The 19107-nt window shown below is 36.5% G+C and overlaps 1 protein-coding gene across 1 annotated transcript in view; it reads right to left on the bottom strand.

Annotated features, from left to right (window-relative positions):
- The window catches only part of cul4a (cullin 4A), a 107397-nt gene that overhangs the window by 46626 nt on the left and 41664 nt on the right, over positions 1–19107 (bottom strand). The window contains exons 6-9 of the mRNA XM_039744642.1: positions 14304–14466; positions 8883–8972; positions 8543–8625; positions 681–748 (exon numbers count right to left, since the gene is read on the bottom strand). Coding sequence (XP_039600576.1) covers positions 681–748; positions 8543–8625; positions 8883–8972; positions 14304–14466 — 404 coding nt within the window. The remainder of the gene's footprint in view (positions 1–680; positions 749–8542; positions 8626–8882; positions 8973–14303; positions 14467–19107) is intronic.

Raw genomic sequence — 19107 nt, 5'->3', positions numbered from 1 at the left:
CATCAATGCTGACATCATCATGGTCCGTAATGTAAACACTCCAAAATTTTGCTACAAAGGCCTGGTATATCTCTCAAATTTTCTTCAGTTTGGGTGCTGGATGGATATTCTCAAAGTATTCATTGTTGGTAAAAGTGCAGATATTTCATAATTAGAGAAAACCTGCACTCAGACATAATTTCTCCAAAAAACGGCAGCACTGACTACACTTTTACAGTCCGAGTGATTCTAGGTTCTAATGCTTACGCAAGATGCATCTGTACAGTTGTCCAAGTGACATTTGGGACTAATGCTTTGTGCATAGTTTTCACAGCCTGAGTAACACTCTGGTCTAACACTAAGGAGGCTATGTACATAAAACAAGGTAGGTGGAAGCCTGGAATAAATAATCAGCCATCACACAGAAGTAGATATACTAGCATTAAAAACAAATGGGATACATAAATATCTACCAATCATGACAAACATTTCCTTTGTTATTTTTATGTTCTTAAAAATGGAATGTGATCCCTGTTCTTGCTGTAGCACAAACTGTTTTAAAAAAAGATCAACACTTTTAAAAAACATCTAAAAATACAATTACACATTAATGACCTTGAACACAGAGATTTCTAGAAACTCAGAGGAACATCATCATGAGCCAGAAAGTCTAGAGTAAAACTGAAGAGCAGGTAAGTTACCTTTTTGAAGAATAGTGACTAAATGCTCTCCCAGTAACTGCTTTTCTACTGTAAATATAAGCTGTTTCCTGTAAAAACACAAGGCTCTGCTTATTACTTTTGAATGGCAAAATAACATTTATTATAATGCAATACTTTCCAAGTTAAATAAAATGAGTAACATTATTCACCGATTTATTTCATATTCCAAATTCATGGTTTAACAAGTGAGAGACTATCCTGACAACATTTGGTACAATGAAGAAAGCACCCCAGATGTGGTGTTAGTCCCAGTAGAATAAATCTATAAATGAATTTTCAAACACATTAAACCCAGTTTGAGAATGTGCAGAATTGGTTCCTATCCAGGCAGGATTGGGTGCATGACAGAAATAAAACTTGGATAGAGTGCCAGTACCATGTTATATTTAATGTTTAGAAATAAAGAATGCATTTCTTCATTTCTGGCATCTGAACTGAAAGTCACTTTAAACACTAATAATTAATACTTCTCAAACCTGGTACTAAATAGAAAATTTAATGTAGTTTTGATTATGCTAAGGTTCTAAAGTATAAATCAATATGAATAACCTTCTTGTATGTGGAGAATAAGATGACATCACAGTGAGTATTCATGACTATTAGAACAAGACAGAACAAAAAAATGGGAATCAGGATATCTATTCATATACTCATTGTCTCTTTGTTTTTTATGTATCTGAATAATCTTCAGCATAACCGTCAGCATGACATTGCCAGATCTAAACACCAGCGTGTGAACTGCTCGCGTACTAAAGTGACTAGAACTGCAGGTGAAAGTCCCATTTTACTTATGGTGCCAAGCAGAGTTGCGTTGTGGTACAACAGTCTATTAGCCAGCAAAAGCACTGTGAAGAAGGTCCCTGTCACGGTCCTGCCTTTGTCCAGTCTGATAGCGGTCACGGGACATCGTATCTTTGATTGCTGGTACAACAAACAGCTCTGAGAAGGTATCAGCCACAGCACCCACTGTGGTAATCACTGCTTTTGTGAAAAGAATGGGAATAAATGCCATCAACTCAGACAGGGAGAGGCAAGTTCGTTGTACCATGTGAACATCACTGAAAGAATAAAACTGAATAATTAAAACACAAGCGCTAACTTTTACAAATAGCCAAAATTTACACCAGGTGTTACAGACTCAAAGCAAATGTATGTTTTTATTATATTATAGTAATAATAATAATAATAATAGCAGCTCACTACTCAAAACGCAGAGCGCCGGTCTCGAACCTGGGACCTTTGGGTTATAAAGTGGTGGTTCTTTCCTCTGCACTATTCAAGAATGCGTATAAGCTTCCTGTCGATTGACATTTGAGCTTGGGTTTTTAATTCATTGAGAGCAACATGTAAATCAATGCTTTTTTTCCCCTTTGATTATATTCTTGAATAAAAGGGCATGTGTTTATTTTATATTTGGACTAATGTCTTCACACATTATACACTTCACATCATTATTAGTATAACATGGAAAAAGTTTCTGCTTTAGGTTTGTGTTCAGCATTTCTTGCCTCGTATTTCCTTTCATCCTACACTTACCCAGATCTTTGTAGACTCAGAACACACATGAAATTCATGTATTCCAAATAATGATATACTGTATTATTTACACTATACAACTCCAGAAACCTTACACGCAGATAAGGAGCCTTGGCTTGAGCTGGAAGAACTTTTGCCCAAGTTCAGCTCCATCAAGGTGGGGGAAGGGTCAGCAGGCTGCTTGTTGCTTGTGCTGATCAACGCATTTACAAAACAAAAGATGCTGATGGAGAGGTGCGAAGGGGTATAAAGGTGGGCCAGGATTACGAGTGCTTTCATAGGCTTCAGGGATTCTAGTGTTAACGTATTCCAGATTGATCAAAAAGAAGTACATTGAATGGTTTTACTCAGATTCTTGAAGTTTGGTAGAGAATTCCATTTCTAGCTCTTGAACATAGTGAATTATGACATCAGGGTGGACAGGCTGAAGTGCAAGACCCTCATGTGACTGAAATAACAAAAGCTTCCAGTTTGAATATCACACGTGAATACTTTAATTTTCAACAGAAATGTCTTCTATGCATCAAATAAACTTAATACCGTTTGGCCTGTGCCTTGTAACTGCAGAATCAGGGTGTTAAAATGTATTTTACTGTTCACCAAAAACTTAAAATTCTCTATCACCCTTCACCATTGTTAAAAAAAAAAAAAAAAGGCAGCACTCAGCAAACCCCTCCAAAACCTTCCTGTCTTCCTGATGAACTCATTTAAAATAATGGTATCGATCCACTGTAGTAATTCCCCTTATGATTTTAAATACTTCAATCATGTCACCTCTTAATCTTCTTTCGCTTAAAAGGAAATGGCTCACCACTTTTAATCTTTCTTCATAATTCATCCCCTGCACCCATGGAATGAGCCTAGTTGCTCTTCTCTGGACATTTTCTAGTACTGCTATGTCCTTTTTGTAGCCTGGAGACCATAACTACACAGAGTATTCCAGATGAGGCCTCACAAGTATATTATAAAGCTTGAGCATAACCTCCTTGGACTTGTACTCCACACATCGTGCTATATAACCTAACATTCTATTTGCCTTCTTAATGGCCTCTGAACACTGTCTGGATGTTGATAGCTTAGAGTCCACTACGACTTCTAAATCCTTCTCATAAGTTGTACTCTCCATTTTCAGACCTTCCACTGTGTGGATCAGCTAATTCATTATCTCTTTTAAAAAACTAACTCAAAACTCATCTGTTCAGGAAGGCTTTTAGCGCTACCTGACTTTATTACCCTTCTGTTTACCTCTTTGTCAAGATGCTCATGTAACCTGTGTGTGTGTGCTAGACCATCAATTATGTTGTCTGTTAGGCTTTTCTCTGAATTTACTATCTTACTCTTCTTTATTTATTTATCTGGTTTAGTACAATGCTATATACTGTATACCCTGCCGTTCTTTCTTAAATTCTGTGAAGTGCCTTGAGCATGGGAAAGGTGCTATATAAATAAAATGTATTATTATTATTACATTTTTACTTCCAATGTATAACACTTTACGTTTACTGACATTTAAATTCATCTACCACAAATCTGCTCAAGCCTGTATGCTCTCCAAAACCTTCTGTAATGATTTAACAAACTCCAAATGATCTGATAATCTATCTTGGTATCATCTGCAAACTTAATCAGCTTGTTACTTATATTCCTATCTAAATCATTTATATGTATTAAAAAAGCAGCAACCCTAGCACTGACCCCTATGGAACACCACTCTTAACATCAGCCAAATTCTGATAAGGTTCCTCGCATAATCACCTTCTGCTTCCTGTGTCTGAGCCAATTCTTCTCCCATCTAAAAACATCAACCTGAAATCCCACCTCTTTAAGTTTGATGCTCAACCTCTCATGTGGCACCTTATCAAATGCTTTCTGAAAGTCAAGATAAATAATATCACATGCTCCACTTTGATTATATCCTTTTGTTGCTTCCTCATAGAATTCCAGCATGTTAGTAAAACATGACCTGTCTGAAACCATGTTGACTGTTCAGAAAAACTCCTGTACTGGTCAATCTTATCCTTAACAATTCCTTCCATTAATTTTCCTGTGATGCGTGTTAAGCTTACTGGCCTATCGTTGCTTGGATCTGCCTGGTCACCCTTTTTATACAACGGGATAATATTTGCCATTTTCCAGACCTTTAGAATCTCCCCAGTGCACAGTGACTTCCTAAAAATGAGAGTCAAGGATTTATATATGTACTCGCTAGCCTCCTTAAGAACTTCAGGGTAAATATTATCTGATTCTGATGATTTGTTTGATTTCAGCCTATTTAATCTGAGCAGTGCGTCTCCCTCTACAATTTCTAAATCACTCGGAACCTTGTAAGTAGTCCCATTTACAGGAGTGAGGTTTTCCACTTCCTCACTTTTGAAAACCACAGAAAAATGCACTGTCTGTATCTTTTAATTTCCCTTTGCTATTCCTGATGCACTTCACCTTTTATATTACTACTAAAATACTTAAAGAACCTCTCAGGGTCATCTTTTGCCTCATCTGATATATTCCTTTCCGACTATCTTTTTCTTTTCTTTTTTAACTCTTTATTAACCCACTGCTGAGTTTTTAAAAATTTCCGATTAATTCCAAATTTAGGGATATATCTGCATTACATGTAAAGCATTTTCAAACCTGTTCCCCTGCTCCTTGACTGCCTCCACACTTAAAAGCTTATCCCAGCCTATCCTCCTTAGACTTTGGCACATCTGCTCAACATTTGCCCTACCAAAGTTAACCTTAACAATTTTAGTCTATGCATCCGCACTCCTACAAAACACTGGGAACTGTATTATATTATAATCACTTGATCCAAGTGTTTCAATCACCTCTACACCCTCAACTCTGTTCTGATTATTACAAAATACTAAATCCAGAGAAGCTTCACCTTGTGTCGGTGCTTTAATATGCTGTGTTAAAAAACAGTCATTGATTACTTCTAAAATCTCCACTCCGCTTCTGCTCCACCATTTCTAAGGTTATCCCAGTTAATATTTTGATAATTAAAGTCCCCGATGACTATATTATCCCCCTGTAAACTTGACTTTTTAATATTACTAAAAAGACATGTTTGAAATTACTGTCTGCATTGGGTGGTCTATAACACACTCCTAAAATAAGGTCTCTTTCTTTAATGCTTTCCACATTAGCCCACATGTCCTCACTAAGGTGGGGCTCATCATCCAGCTGAAGGGGACTTGTATTTAAATTCTGTTTGAAATAAACAGCAACCCCACCTCCTTTTCTATTTTGTCTATCCTTCCTAAAAAATGTGTATCCCTCTATGTTATTCTTATCCCCATCTTTGTTATTTAGTCAGGTTTCCATTATTGCTATGATATCATAATTATGCTCTGTTACATAATACTCCAACTAACTTGCCTTATTTTTGATACTTCTAGCATTAAAGCAAGCTATTTTTAACGTGTTACTCTTTTCACTTTTAAATGCTGGGTTAGAATTCACATTACTACGCATATTTATTTCTACACTATTGTTTGTTCCTCCATGTATAGTTCTAAACCTGGCCTGTCCAAAACTCCCTGCCCCTTCATTCCCTAGTTTAAACAATCCTTGACCTACACATACACCTCCCCAATACACTGGTGCCCCTCTGGTTCAGATGTAACCCGTCACGGTGGAACAGGTCCCATCTGTTCCAAAGAAGTCCCAATGCCCCATAAACCTATACTCTTCTACCCTGCACCAAAATCTGAGCCACACATTAAACCTTCTAATCTTCTCAGTCTTAACTGGAATGGTGCGTGGCGCAGGCAGAACTTCAGAGAAGACTACCTTGTTATTTCTGCTCCTCAGCTTGGGACCTAACACTTTGAATTTGGATTGCAGAACTGACAGACTACCCATATGGACAATGACAACTGGATCCACACCTACTTTGGCCAAGAGCCTATCCACCCTTCCAAGGAGGTATCCCACCTGTGCACCAGGAAGGCAGCACATCCTTGTGAGACTCTCTCTTTCTGCAGCAAACCTGTGTTTCAGTCCCCCTAATGATCAAGTCCCTAACTATTACTACCTCTCTCTTTTTGGGAACTAGTTTTGAGATGGTCTGTTGGGGCTCCTCATCTCTGCCTACCATCTCAGAATCATCGGAGACACTATCTAGTACCGCAAAGACCTGAAAACGGTTTGACACTTCTAATTTTGGGGTTGATGCCACCAGACAGTGTGCACCCTTTACCTTACACCTTGTGACCATGACCCACCTATCTCTACCTGTCTGATCTAAAATCTCCTCATGCACCACCTTAGGGGTGCACACTAGCTCTCCAAAGGACACCTGGGCTAGATCCATCAATTATTTACTGAAACACAGGACAGCCAGCAACACCTCCAGTTCAGAGATCCTGAGCTTGAGGTGCTGTATCAGCTGGCATCTCCTGCAAATGTAACCCTCATGGCGACTGGCTCCACCAAGCCATCAGGACTTGCATTGCACTGGTCTCATTATTAAAAATTGATTTAGCATTTTAAAAACTGCCATAATTTTTTCCTTGTTTTTTTTAATTAAAATTAAATGATTTAACAAATGGTAAAAATAAAAAAAATTAAGTCAAAGAAATTAGATTATTGAATTGCTACTGCTATTTTATACCTTTTGTCCCCTTAAGCTCCTGTAATATTCTCTCTCTCAACTGCCTGCTGTTTGTCCTATAAGGTTAGCTTTACTTTTCTCGTCTGTTTTCCTAATTTTGCACTCCACTGATTCCTTACTTAAAAGTTCACCACTCGCACTGTCTGTATTTCCCATATTAAAGAACCCTTATGCTGAAGCCCACTTAACTGTTCTACCTTCACACTGCGGAGAACTGTTCAATCTAAAATAAATACATAAAACTTGTTTAGTGAATATCTGATGTTTGTTAATTTCTTACTACATTATCTGCTCTTACTGCCCCTCATGCCTGACTGGGTGTCTTAATGCTGGCCGCTTACCTATGCACCGCTGAGCCTTCCCCTTTATTGCTTTGAAGTCGACTACAGTCTCTTTTTTTTTTATAAACAAACAAAAAAAAAAAACTAAGGAATCCGTTTCAGCTACTTATTAACTATTTATTGCTACAATGCAGTTATTTACTTACAGATGCTGAAATCAGTTACTGCTTTCTTCCCTGCCTCTTCCACGCTACTTCAAATATAAATACAAGAACAACTACATGTACAAGAACAAGAAACTTTTCCAAGAGCACCTTCCAAACACCCAGCTACCTCCTGTGCGGGCGAAAAAAAAGCAAAGATCCCTTTCTAAAGGGGAAAAAAAAGCTCTAAAAATTCCCGCTTCCTTAGTGGCAACCAAAACAAAGTTTATAGGTGCAAAATGTATTTTTAATTAACTCTCACAGCAAAGAAAACGCAAAAACTCTCAGCAGACCCTCTCATTTGCAAAGTTGACATCAGCATGTCTCTAAGCACTTGACTAGTACCTATGACTGCGTCCATAACAGCAGTCAAATTAGGTTTTGATATTTTGACACACATATTCCAACAGTATAAAGGATTTAAGCTTCATGACTGGGTGACAGATCTGATTTTCAATTAAACTGACAAACCCTTCCCCCAAGAAGTGGCAAGATCTGTTGTAATGGTGAATAATTTCTTCCAGCCTATACCTCTTTTTTTTTTAAATGGTTGGTAAACACTCTTGCCACATTTTCTCCTTTAGTAGTGTCAAACATACCCCTAAGGCAGCTAAGTTCCTCTCTTATACCAGTTCTGTCACAGAATTTTGCAATAGCAGCTAGATGTGGGAGGTAAATGTTCACTCGTCCACAGCCACACTGAATAATGTTATATCTGTCGGTGCAAGGTATTGTTGGTAATGAAAGTTTACTTTCATTTTGGAATATTAACACAAGTCCACATCAATTAGATGGTTTTCACAAGGGTTACTGATGATGCTGTGTGTGCAGCTGCACAGGGAGGAGCGCACACATGCAGAATACTTCTTGTGAGCATTTTTTATTTCCTGATTTAATATTTTTTTTTAATTTTACATCACAGATTAGATAATACTCAACAAGCTTTACTGCAGTTATGCCTTAATAAAACTTATCAAATAATTCTGATATTTAGATATTTGATATGTAGATGTGACAATCAATCTTCTGGTTGCCACAAATAATAGTGTTGTGTGCAACATAGTTTTCTGACACATGCAGTTGATGCTTAAAAAGTATTAAACTGTTCCACTTTGGTAACCTTGAGATTTCCCAACTAGTAAACAAACTACTGCACAGGATGTTCCCACAAATTAAGGCAGTCACTTATTTAATACTATCACTTACTGTGTGCTTTGATCCAAATATGTTATAATTCTATCTGCCTCCTCTTCTAGTCGCTTGCTGACATGATGAAGGTATTCAGGAACCTGCGTTTATAAAAACAAATTTGAATTAAATATATACAGTACCATCAATTAATTTTGACTAACTGTGGAAACAATAGGATTAGGTAGTGTACATTTTAAAGAACCCAAGGAGGACATTCTACAGTATAATGTATCCAAACACAAACAAATATGATAAAAAAAAAAAAGGGCATCAATTATCTTTTAAAAACATAGCTAAATTCTAAATTTATAGTTGTATTTTTCGAAAGCTGTTTTTTTATTTTTATTCATTTTACCTCTCTCTCTTGCATAAGTCTTTGACCCTCTGCTGCATATAACCGATCAGTCTCTTTCAAAAACTGTTGCTCGAAAGAGTCTTTATACACCTGAAAAAAATGATAAAATAGCTGCAATCACTTTTTTTTTTTTGTAGAAAGTTAAAATTAAAAAAACAAAGGGCATACTTAAATCCCCACAAAAGAGATGACAAAACTACAAGTTTTGTTCCAGGAAAAAATACCCTGACAACTGCTTAGTCAGGGTATTTGCTGTAATGTAATTCATGCCAGACCTTTGTGTCATTATCTCTATTTATGTATGATATGACAATGGACAAAACTTTCAAGCACCATCATCTGGGAAAAAAAAATTAACTGTAGAATTTGGTACATACTTCAAGTTCATATTATTTAAGTATAGAGTAATACACTTTTCTTCTTTTAGAATTACACTTTACTGTACCTCATGCGAGTAGCCAATCCTAGCAAACAATAAATTGTTTAGAAATAATGATCTTAACAGTCTTAAATTTTGCATTCATTACAAGCATTTATGTACATACATTCAAGTGAGATACTCTTTCACAGTCTAAGACGTTCTCTTAGGTAAACAGCTAACTCAAAACTTGCATTTAAAGAGACTGTGCAGCTGGAATGAATTGGTATTTAGTGGGTAACTGCACTGAATTTATAGGTTTCACCATTTTCTGTAATTACTTATGTTATGAAAAAACTGAATTCCTGTCCAAGTATTGTGAATCAATACTTCACTCTGTGAGGTAAATACAACATAATAGTCCCATCTGTAATTACTAACTATATTTTTGTAATTTCTGCATGTTCTAAAGTTTACCATACTGACCTATAGAATTACAGATGTGTGTTTATTTGGTTACTGTGGGTTTTTTTTTTTGTCTTATAAATCCAGAAGGCCAGGTTTGAGGTCAGTCTTTGTCTGAGTGGGCTTTCCTCCCACACTTCCAACAACATGCTTGTTAAGTTAACGGGCAACTCTAAACTGACCTTGTGTGAGTGTGGGTATATGCCCCCCTATCCACGTTTGGTTCCTACACTGCACCTAATTATACCAAGCTGGTCTCCATAATCCAATGAACCAGAAGCGGATTAAGCAGATTTCAGAAAGTACATATTTATTTTTTAAAGTTTCAGTTGTAATAGGATTTTTTTTAATAAAACCCATTGGAGTTTAGACAGGGTCAGCAAAGCAGTAAGTATACAGACATTACAGCACCACCCACTGGAGACAACAGAAATGCAAAATGTTTGAGCACAAATGTGAAAACTTATCAAGATACTTTAGTATTTTAACAGCCTAAAAAATTAACTTATACACCAATTTATAGGAATTGACTCAATTAGCAGAAATATGGGGGTTTCGTTGTGAGGTGCAATTTTCTCTAAACTCACCAAGTCAAATTTATCAACTAAATCAAAGCCAAATCTATTAAGTAAAAATTAACTGGAGCTTCACCTAAATTATCTCAGCAAGAAACTGACAAAGACAAAATAAGACTGAGCAGAATAATCAAGCAAGTAACTAAACTTAAAGCTTGGTCGCAGCCATGATACGCTAAGTAAAATTTAAGAAATACAAACCGGATTCCAAAAAAGTTGGGACACTAAACAAATTGTGAATAAAAACTGAATGCAATGATGTGGAGATGGCAAATGTCAATATTTTATTTGTTATAGAACGTAGATGACAGATCAAACGTTTAATCCGAGTAAATGTATCATTTTAAAGGAAAAATATGTTGATTCAAAATTTCACGGTGTCAACAAATCCCAAAAAAGTTGGGACAAGTAGCAATAAGAGGCTGGAAAAGGTAAATTTGAGCATAACGAAGAGCTGGAAGACCAATTAACACTAATTAGGTCAATTGGCAACATGATTGGGTATAAAAGAGCTTCTCAGAGTGGCAGTGTCTCTCAGAAGCCAAGATGGGTAGAGGATCACCAATTCCCACAATGTTGCGCAGAAAGATAGTGGAGCAATATCAGAAAGGTGTTACCCAGCCAAAAATTGCAAAGACTTTGCATCTATCATCATCAACTGTGCATAACATCATCCGAAGATTCAGAGAATCTGGAACAATCTCTGTGCGTAAGGGTCAAGGCCGTAAAACCATACTGGATGCCCGTGATCTCCGGGCCCTTAAGCGACACTGCACCACAAACAGGAATGCTACTGTAAAGGAAATCACAGAATGGGCTCAGGAATACTTCCAGAAACCATTGTCAGTGAACACAATCCACCGTGCCATCCGCCGTTGCCAGCTGAAACTCTACAGTGCAAAGAAGAAGCTATTTCTAAGCAAGATCCACAAGCTCAGGCGTTTCACTGGGCCAGGGATCATTTAAAATGGAGTGTGGCAAAATGGAAGACTGTTCTGTGGTCAGGCGAGTCACGATTCAAGTTCTTTTGGAAATCTGGGACGCCATGTCATCCGGACCAAAGAGGACAAGGACAACCCAAGTTGTTATCAGCGCTCAGTTCAGAAGCCTGCATCTCTGATGGTATGGGGTTGCATGAGTGCGTGTGGCATGGGCAGCTTGCATGTCTGGAAAGGCACCATCAATGCAGAAAAATATATTCAGGTTCTAGAACAACATATGCTCCCATCCAGAGGTCATCTCTTTCAGGGAAGACCCTGCATTTTTCAACAAGATAATGCCAGACCACATTCTGCATCAATCACAACATCATGGCTGCGTAGGAGAAGGATCCGGGTACTGAAATGGCCAGTCTGCAGTCCAGATCTTTCACCTATAGAGAACATTTGGCGCATCATAAAGAGGAACGTGCGACAAAGAAGGCCCAAGACGATTGAACAGTTAAAGGCCTGTATTAGACAAGAATGGGAGAGCATTCCTATTTCTAAACTTGAGAAACTGGTCTCCTCGGTCCCCAGACGTCTGTTGAGTGTTGTAAGAAGAAGGGGAGATGCCACACAGTGGTGAAAATTGCCTTGTTCCAACTTTTTTGGGATTTGTTGACACCATGAAATTCTGAATCAACATATTTTTCCCTTAAAATGATACATTTTCTCAGTTTAAACTTTTGTTCCGTGATGTATGTTCTATTCTGAATAAAATATTAGAAGTTGGCACCTCCACATCATTGCATTCAGTTTTTATTCACGATTTGTATAGTGTCCCAACTTTTTTGGAATCCGGTTTGTAGCAGTCATGAAGGTTTAACATTACATTGTAAGATTTGTAAGATTTATTTTTCTGTCATTTTACTCCCAATGGCCAAATAAACAAATCTCACTATACTTTCCACAGTACAAAATTCTCCTTTTTTATACAACATGTTTTGAATTGTTTAATTATTTTCATTGGTAACATATCCTCAACAAATACAAGTGTATCTGTACTTTCACCATTGGCATTTTAACAATGCTATACTGTAGTGTCAATAGGCTACGCAAACCAGATTTATAGGATAAAGAGAAAATTGACAAGGCATACATGAAAAATAATACATGAAACAAAATAGACAACTAAAGAAAACATTTTTCCATTAATTAATTAATATTAATAGCCTGCCACTGGCTTTATTTAATTGACTGGTTTGACCAATATGCCAGGAGCTTTTCTTTGAAGATCCAGGCATGAAAAGCAAAAAAATGCTTCTGTGGTAATTTCATAGTGAAAAATGCGAGGCTAAGATGTTTTCATGGCAGAAACCACAAAATGAGACAAATGCAAGAATTTATTCAAGTTCTTTTTAACCATTTCAATTACACTATTTCTAATATGATATTTTTTTCTATTGCACAACATAATGAGTGTATGTAGTCTAATCAGCATTACTTTATGAATTTCTTTTTAAATATAAGCTTAATACAGGCAGAATCCCGTTGTAACAAAACTCATGGGACAATAAAAATACTTAGTTATAATGAATATGTGGGGAATATGCATATTATTGTAATCTGGGGTTGTCAGCGATTCACAATCTCTAATGGCAACAGCACGAGGACAGCTACTTTGCTTCATCTGGTGAACAGTAAAACAAGGACAAAGTAATCTGTTGAAGAAACAGCTCCTATTTTCAATGAAGTGTACCTGTACCTGGATTTTCTTTGAAAACCTGGACTCTCCTTCCTGTATCTTGTGCAACTCTGTGACCCAAGCTTGAAAAAACCTGTATGAAAAAACAGCGCTTCTTAAACTGCAAAAAATATTTTATCTGAAAATGAGACGTTAGATGTAACTTTTTTTTTGTTTTGGAAATACAGGTATGAAAATATAGAATGAAATCTAAATGTTCGATGTAACTTTTTTAAATAGAAATACACGTATGAAAATACAGAATAAAAATGAGATGTTAGATATAATTTTTTTTAACTGAAATACAAGTATGAATACAGAATGAAACTTAGACGTTTGATGCAACTTTTTTTTTTTTTTTTTAAATAGAAGCACATGTATGAAAATACAGAATGAATATGAGATGTTAGATGAAGGCGCGATTCCAAATGTTTTTGCCACGTCATTTTTCTTCTTCTTTTTCATTCTGGAATCAACTTTTTTCAAGGACTGTTGATTTTTCTTTCGGTGTAAATTGATGCAGATTCTCATCTTTTTTGTTCATCTCAAAGAAAACTTTGAGAAGCGCTATAAAACTCTAATAGTACGGTATTTGTACACGACACAACTACCTGGATTCTAGAAGGAGCATTGACTCGTAATTCGACTATGTGTATGATGTTGAGCATACACTCTTTCCGAGCCTTGGCGAGATTGCCCAAGGCCGGATATTTCACAACAGACTGTCATTTTCTTTGAGGCAGCTTGTTGCGGGGTTCCCGAGACTCGGCATGGAAAGTGTATGCGCGGCATCAAGTATTTTTTGCACAGCAATATCATCTTCGGTGACCAGTTTTGGCCGAAAAAACATGTTATACTTAAATTTACATTTTGTTAAAATTAAATTTGTTTAACGTGATGTTGTATGAATGTTTATTCGGGCCAACAAAAAGTATTTGTTATTCTGAAAAATTTCTTTATTTCAGATTTTGCTATAAGGGGATTTGACCTGTATTCTGAAACCCACTTAATCCAATTCAGCATTACTCTTAGGTACAGATTTGTTCCCGCAAGGGCCCACAAATACACATGACCAATTTAGAATCACCAATTAACAGTATTTATGGTAGGTAAATCAGGTACACAGAGCCAAAAACAACATGGGTAGCACATGCAAATTCGATACAGATAGCAATTAGTTGTGCAATCTGAGGCCACAATGCAGAATCAGAAATCTGTCAAGCTGCACTAATTTCTGTTCTTTGGGAATTTGCACATAAAAGTAGATTATCTCTAAAATATTTCTATCAAAAGGTGATCGCAGGATTTTTGTACAAATTTATTTATGGGTAAGTGCTCTTTGTGCTGCTTAATACTTACTTGAAGATCAGAAAGCATGCTTAACAGGCTACGCAGCAAACTTCTGTCCACTGTCTCTCCAATTCTCTCTCTTTCTATTAAGTGCAGAATACCATCCACAGTTTTGCTCTGGACCATTTTGTCACTGATTATATGGATTCTAAACAGCTCCAGACCTGTATCCCTATAAAAGAAGTTCCACATTAAATTATATAACAAGGAAGTGGTATCATGAAAAGACTGGGCACAAGTAATGTCTTAAAAGTATGTCATAAACAGAAATAAATTTTGCATCAGCAGAACTAATGAAATTAAAGAAGTCACATTTGCACATCTGAGGCAAAACGTAAATAATAACAATGAGCACAGTGTCTGCCAGCACCGATTTTGCATTATCAGACCCATTCAGTTTAATTCTGGGCTCTGGGAGTGGAAAGTCTATTATGGCAGCATTGAGTGAAAAGCAGGAAACAACCCTGAGTAGATCTTGATTCATCACAAAGCACACCACTCACATCAAGTCAACTTTAAAAGTTGCCATTTAACATAACATGTATGTTTTTGGGATCATTGGAATGGATAAGAAAACTAGGGCATCCACAGAAAAGCCCACACAAATGGGGTGGTGGTTGTGTTCAAAGTCAAACAGGTAGCAGCCATGAGTAGCTTGGACTGCTTAGCTTCAGTAAAAGGACACACCCTCCATTGACTGCACAAAAACTATGAACTACACAATTTAAAAGATTTTCACTGGATGAGATGAAGGCTAGAAAACAAGAACTGGAAATATTTAGAAACCAATTTAAAATAAAGCAAATCATACTATTTTCATTTACTTTAGATATGCATTTTTGCAATAATTGGTAATATACCATTATAATTTTCCAAAACAGTTGCTGGATAGCAATCACACAAATTAATATGGCTTAGGTATCTAAAGCCTCTAGAATTATAATGAAATTATAACGAAGCATAAAACAAAGCTTTTCAATCAATATATCTCCTTATTTATCACTTCTAAATATATGAGGGGTCTTTAAAAAGTTGAGCTTAAACCAAACACTGGCATTCTGTATTGCCGATTTTGTAAGTAGTCAATAATTGGCTCCTGTGTACTAAATAACGTGAACTACCAGTTTCTAGCCCTTGTGGTTTATTGTGTATATTTTTATGATTCACACCAATCAACATGAGTTCCAACCAAAAAAAAAAAATAAAAAAAAAACAAGTATCTTGGCTATCAATGAATTTCTAACACAACAGTGCACTTTGGGAGATTCATTCTCACCTCATCAAAGTGTACCGGGATCAGTCCACATCATATGCTACAGACAAGAGATGGGTGGCAGAATTTCATCATGTCAGGGCCTCTCTGAAAAATGACTCAATGAATGGACGGTTTTTGACATCAGTAACAGAGGAAAATGTTGCAACCATGGAGTGAATTGTAATGAAGAATGAAAGAGTGAGGATATATGAGATAGCAGACAACACTGAGATTAGTTATGGTTCAAATCAATCCATTTTTCATGAACAAATAAAACATAAGTAAGGACTATGTATGCAGGGTGCCCAGAATGTTGTATCCATAAATGAAGTTTTACTGCATCCAGTTTCAAAAAGAATCTTGAGCTAATGAGCTCGGAACTTCGAGAAATTGAAGGAGTGTTTCAAAGTTGGAGATGAAACTTGGAAAAATAATTATGACCCAGAATCCAAACAACAATTGAAACAATGATAGTATGGCGATTTTTCCACAACAAAGGAATTGACAATCCAAGCCATTGTTGAGTAGGCTGTAGCCCATATTGATTGTTTTTTGTATTTCTTTTTAAGGATTAACTTTTGTTGGTTTTCTTAGATCAACCATCCACATATAGGTTGCAAAAGGTACTCTGCAAAACTGTGAATTCAGGAAAAAGCCGAACCCAATATATTCTCCTGGCATGGCCCCACATGGACATCACCTGTTCCCAATTGGAAGGAATACCTCCATAAGACACACTATGATATAGATATCAAAGAATTTACTCAAGAAATGTTGCTCAAGTAAGACAAACCATTGTATTTCAGTGGAATAGAATTTTTTTTTGAGCTAACAAGTGTATTAATGTTCATGGGGATTATGCTGAAAAATACATCTTTTTAATTTTACTGGTATTTCCCCTGTATGGTAGACAAGTCTAAATAGTTTTCCTGTTAAAAAGACAGCAGTACAAGTTCAATAATACAGCTGAGTTACATGTGATCACAAGGTTGGTAAGAATGTTCAAAATAGAATGTGGTCATATTAAACAAAAAAAGGGTAATTTTTCTACTGCCAACAATAACATTTTCATTATAAACACATAACATTGTACACCAAACACACAAGGAAAAAACACACAAAAAGGCAGAAAAACATGAATAGTAGAGCTGTTAAAGTAAATCCTTTCATGTCAATTCAATTTTTTAGAACTACTTATTGAAAATGATTATTAGAAACATAATAAACTAGTTGACAAATGTCCTACTTTATGAAGTACATTGAAAGATTTTTTCCACCAAAAGAAAAGTGATGTGTTAATAACTAACAGCTTGTTTAGAAATTCTTTTAGCAATCATCATGAAGGTAAAACACAGTTTGATTCACAATATTTTTTAATCAACATTACACTGATTACATAGAGAGAAGACACACTCTCTTCATATTTGCCATAGACTACCACCTTCTGGTGAGCAAAATGAACCACACTGTTTACTAATTGGAAATCGGCCAATTCATGCCTGTACTAATTCCAGCTATAATAAGTCAAAATGATTTTCAAAAGTTGCTGTAAACTAGTCCTAACATCAAAGTAGTTATGTACTAGATCTGCAGGTTAACAAGCTCTGTGATACATAAACAGCTCTTAGATGATATATGAAGGAAACACACACAAACACACAAAAAAAACTATGGTAAAAGTGTCCCTTAAAAAAACACAGTAGGAAATTCAATTTCTCTGTGTTTAGCTTTGCTTTAATTTCACTGCTCCACTACATCTCACAGTGCTCCTGCTGCTAGACTTCACTCTCATCTCTCACACACACCACGCCAATTCAAAGGCTCTCTCTGCTTACTTGGGGTCTAACGTAACCCCCAATCTCTGTCACTCCCCACCTCTTTACAACTACCCCATATTTAAGACTGCCTGGAAACTGTGATAAAACATCATGATTTTTTGTGATAAAGATCATTTTAAAGGTGTGTGCTGTCTTTCTCACCCCCTCTATTCCCCAACAAAAGGTTTGCACACTGCCTCTCTCTCTCTCTCTCAGGTCCAATCTGCCAAAATTCCATTATTTTTTGGTTTTGGTGAATGTTTTTAGTGTACTATCACTGTTTCTTTTAACATTTGTATTAATTTGTCAAATTAATGCAGAAGGATAGACAATGATGAACATATATTTTATGGTATCAGGCCAGGCAAGGGTTGGTTCAGAATTGTTTTTAAAAATCTTTTGGGGCATCATACAGGTGAACTAACGCCACACACCGATACAAACAGTACCTCGTTTTCAAGCGACAAGTGTCAACTTCACACTAGTAGTGATCACATTGTTGCAGTATTTACAGTTGACTTTTAATCTGGTATGAAATCATACATGGAGTGTTTCATAAATTGTCAAAAAAACAAAAAAAACATAGTAATTATTCTGTACAAGGAATACCCAAGTGCTATACATCAATCAAAAGGTATCGACCTGTATATTTCAACCGATGCACTGAACCCTTGATTTGGGCTGAAAACTGCAACACCCCTCATCGGAATTCTTGTGTGCTCTCGCATATTACTTCACAAAACTGCAAATATATACACTTGTGTCAAATCATTACTTACAGAGGCTCTCCTGATCAAAACAAGCCAAAGCATGTTATTGTACAATGTACTGATAATGAGATATCCAAAGAAAAGGACTTAGAACTGGCACCTACCATCTCGTATTTCTGCAGGGGGTTGTAGCTCTGTGGGTTATACAATTGCAAAATTCATACCACTGGATAGCTGAGAATGTGACTTTTCCAACGATATGTAATACAACCATATTTGAACAAAAGGACTCAGCTCAGGTGGGCTCCAATCACACCACATGCGTCTGAATTTTCATGTGTTCTTGCATATTGGTTCACAAAACAACAGTGAATATACACATGATATATTAGTATTTATAGCAGATTCCCCTGAACAAAACAAGCCCAATCTTGTATTGATCACGAGATATCCTTCAGAGAAGAGAAGCTGGTCTAGCAGGCACCTACCACATTGCACTCCTGGGGGGGAGGGGGGAGAGCTCTGGCTCAGTGGGCCATACGCAAACTCGCAAACTTTACATCATTATATAGCTGCAACTGTGATGTTTCCATCGATAGATAACACGGCCATGTTTGAAAAAAGCAAGAGAGTTGAAGGCGCGCATAATAAACAAAAGTGTGTCAGATTTGTGTGTGTGTACATATATGAAAAAATGTGTGTGTGTATATGTGGAAAAATTATTTATATTTAATATGAATATTGTATATGAATTTTATTTATATTTTGGGCATCCCTGCCTGGAAAGGATATGGAGGTGGGAGGGGTGCCCCATGGTGCCAAAAGCTGTAATTATTTATTTCTTTCTGTTGCCAACATGAAACTTTAGACAAATTTAGTTGACGTGTCTGGGAACACGACAAAGATGAAAAAACTGACCTGTTGTTACTTTTTCATGAGAAATACTGAATCATAAAACAAAAATTTGAGGAAAAAAATCACTGTGAGCACCTATAGTGCATCTGGAAAGTATTCACAGCGCATCACTTTTT

This window comes from Polypterus senegalus, chromosome 2 (genome assembly GCF_016835505.1).
Source record: "Polypterus senegalus isolate Bchr_013 chromosome 2, ASM1683550v1, whole genome shotgun sequence".
NCBI lineage: Eukaryota > Metazoa > Chordata > Cladistia > Polypteriformes > Polypteridae > Polypterus > Polypterus senegalus.
This window is presented reverse-complemented; position numbering and strand designations above follow the sequence as displayed.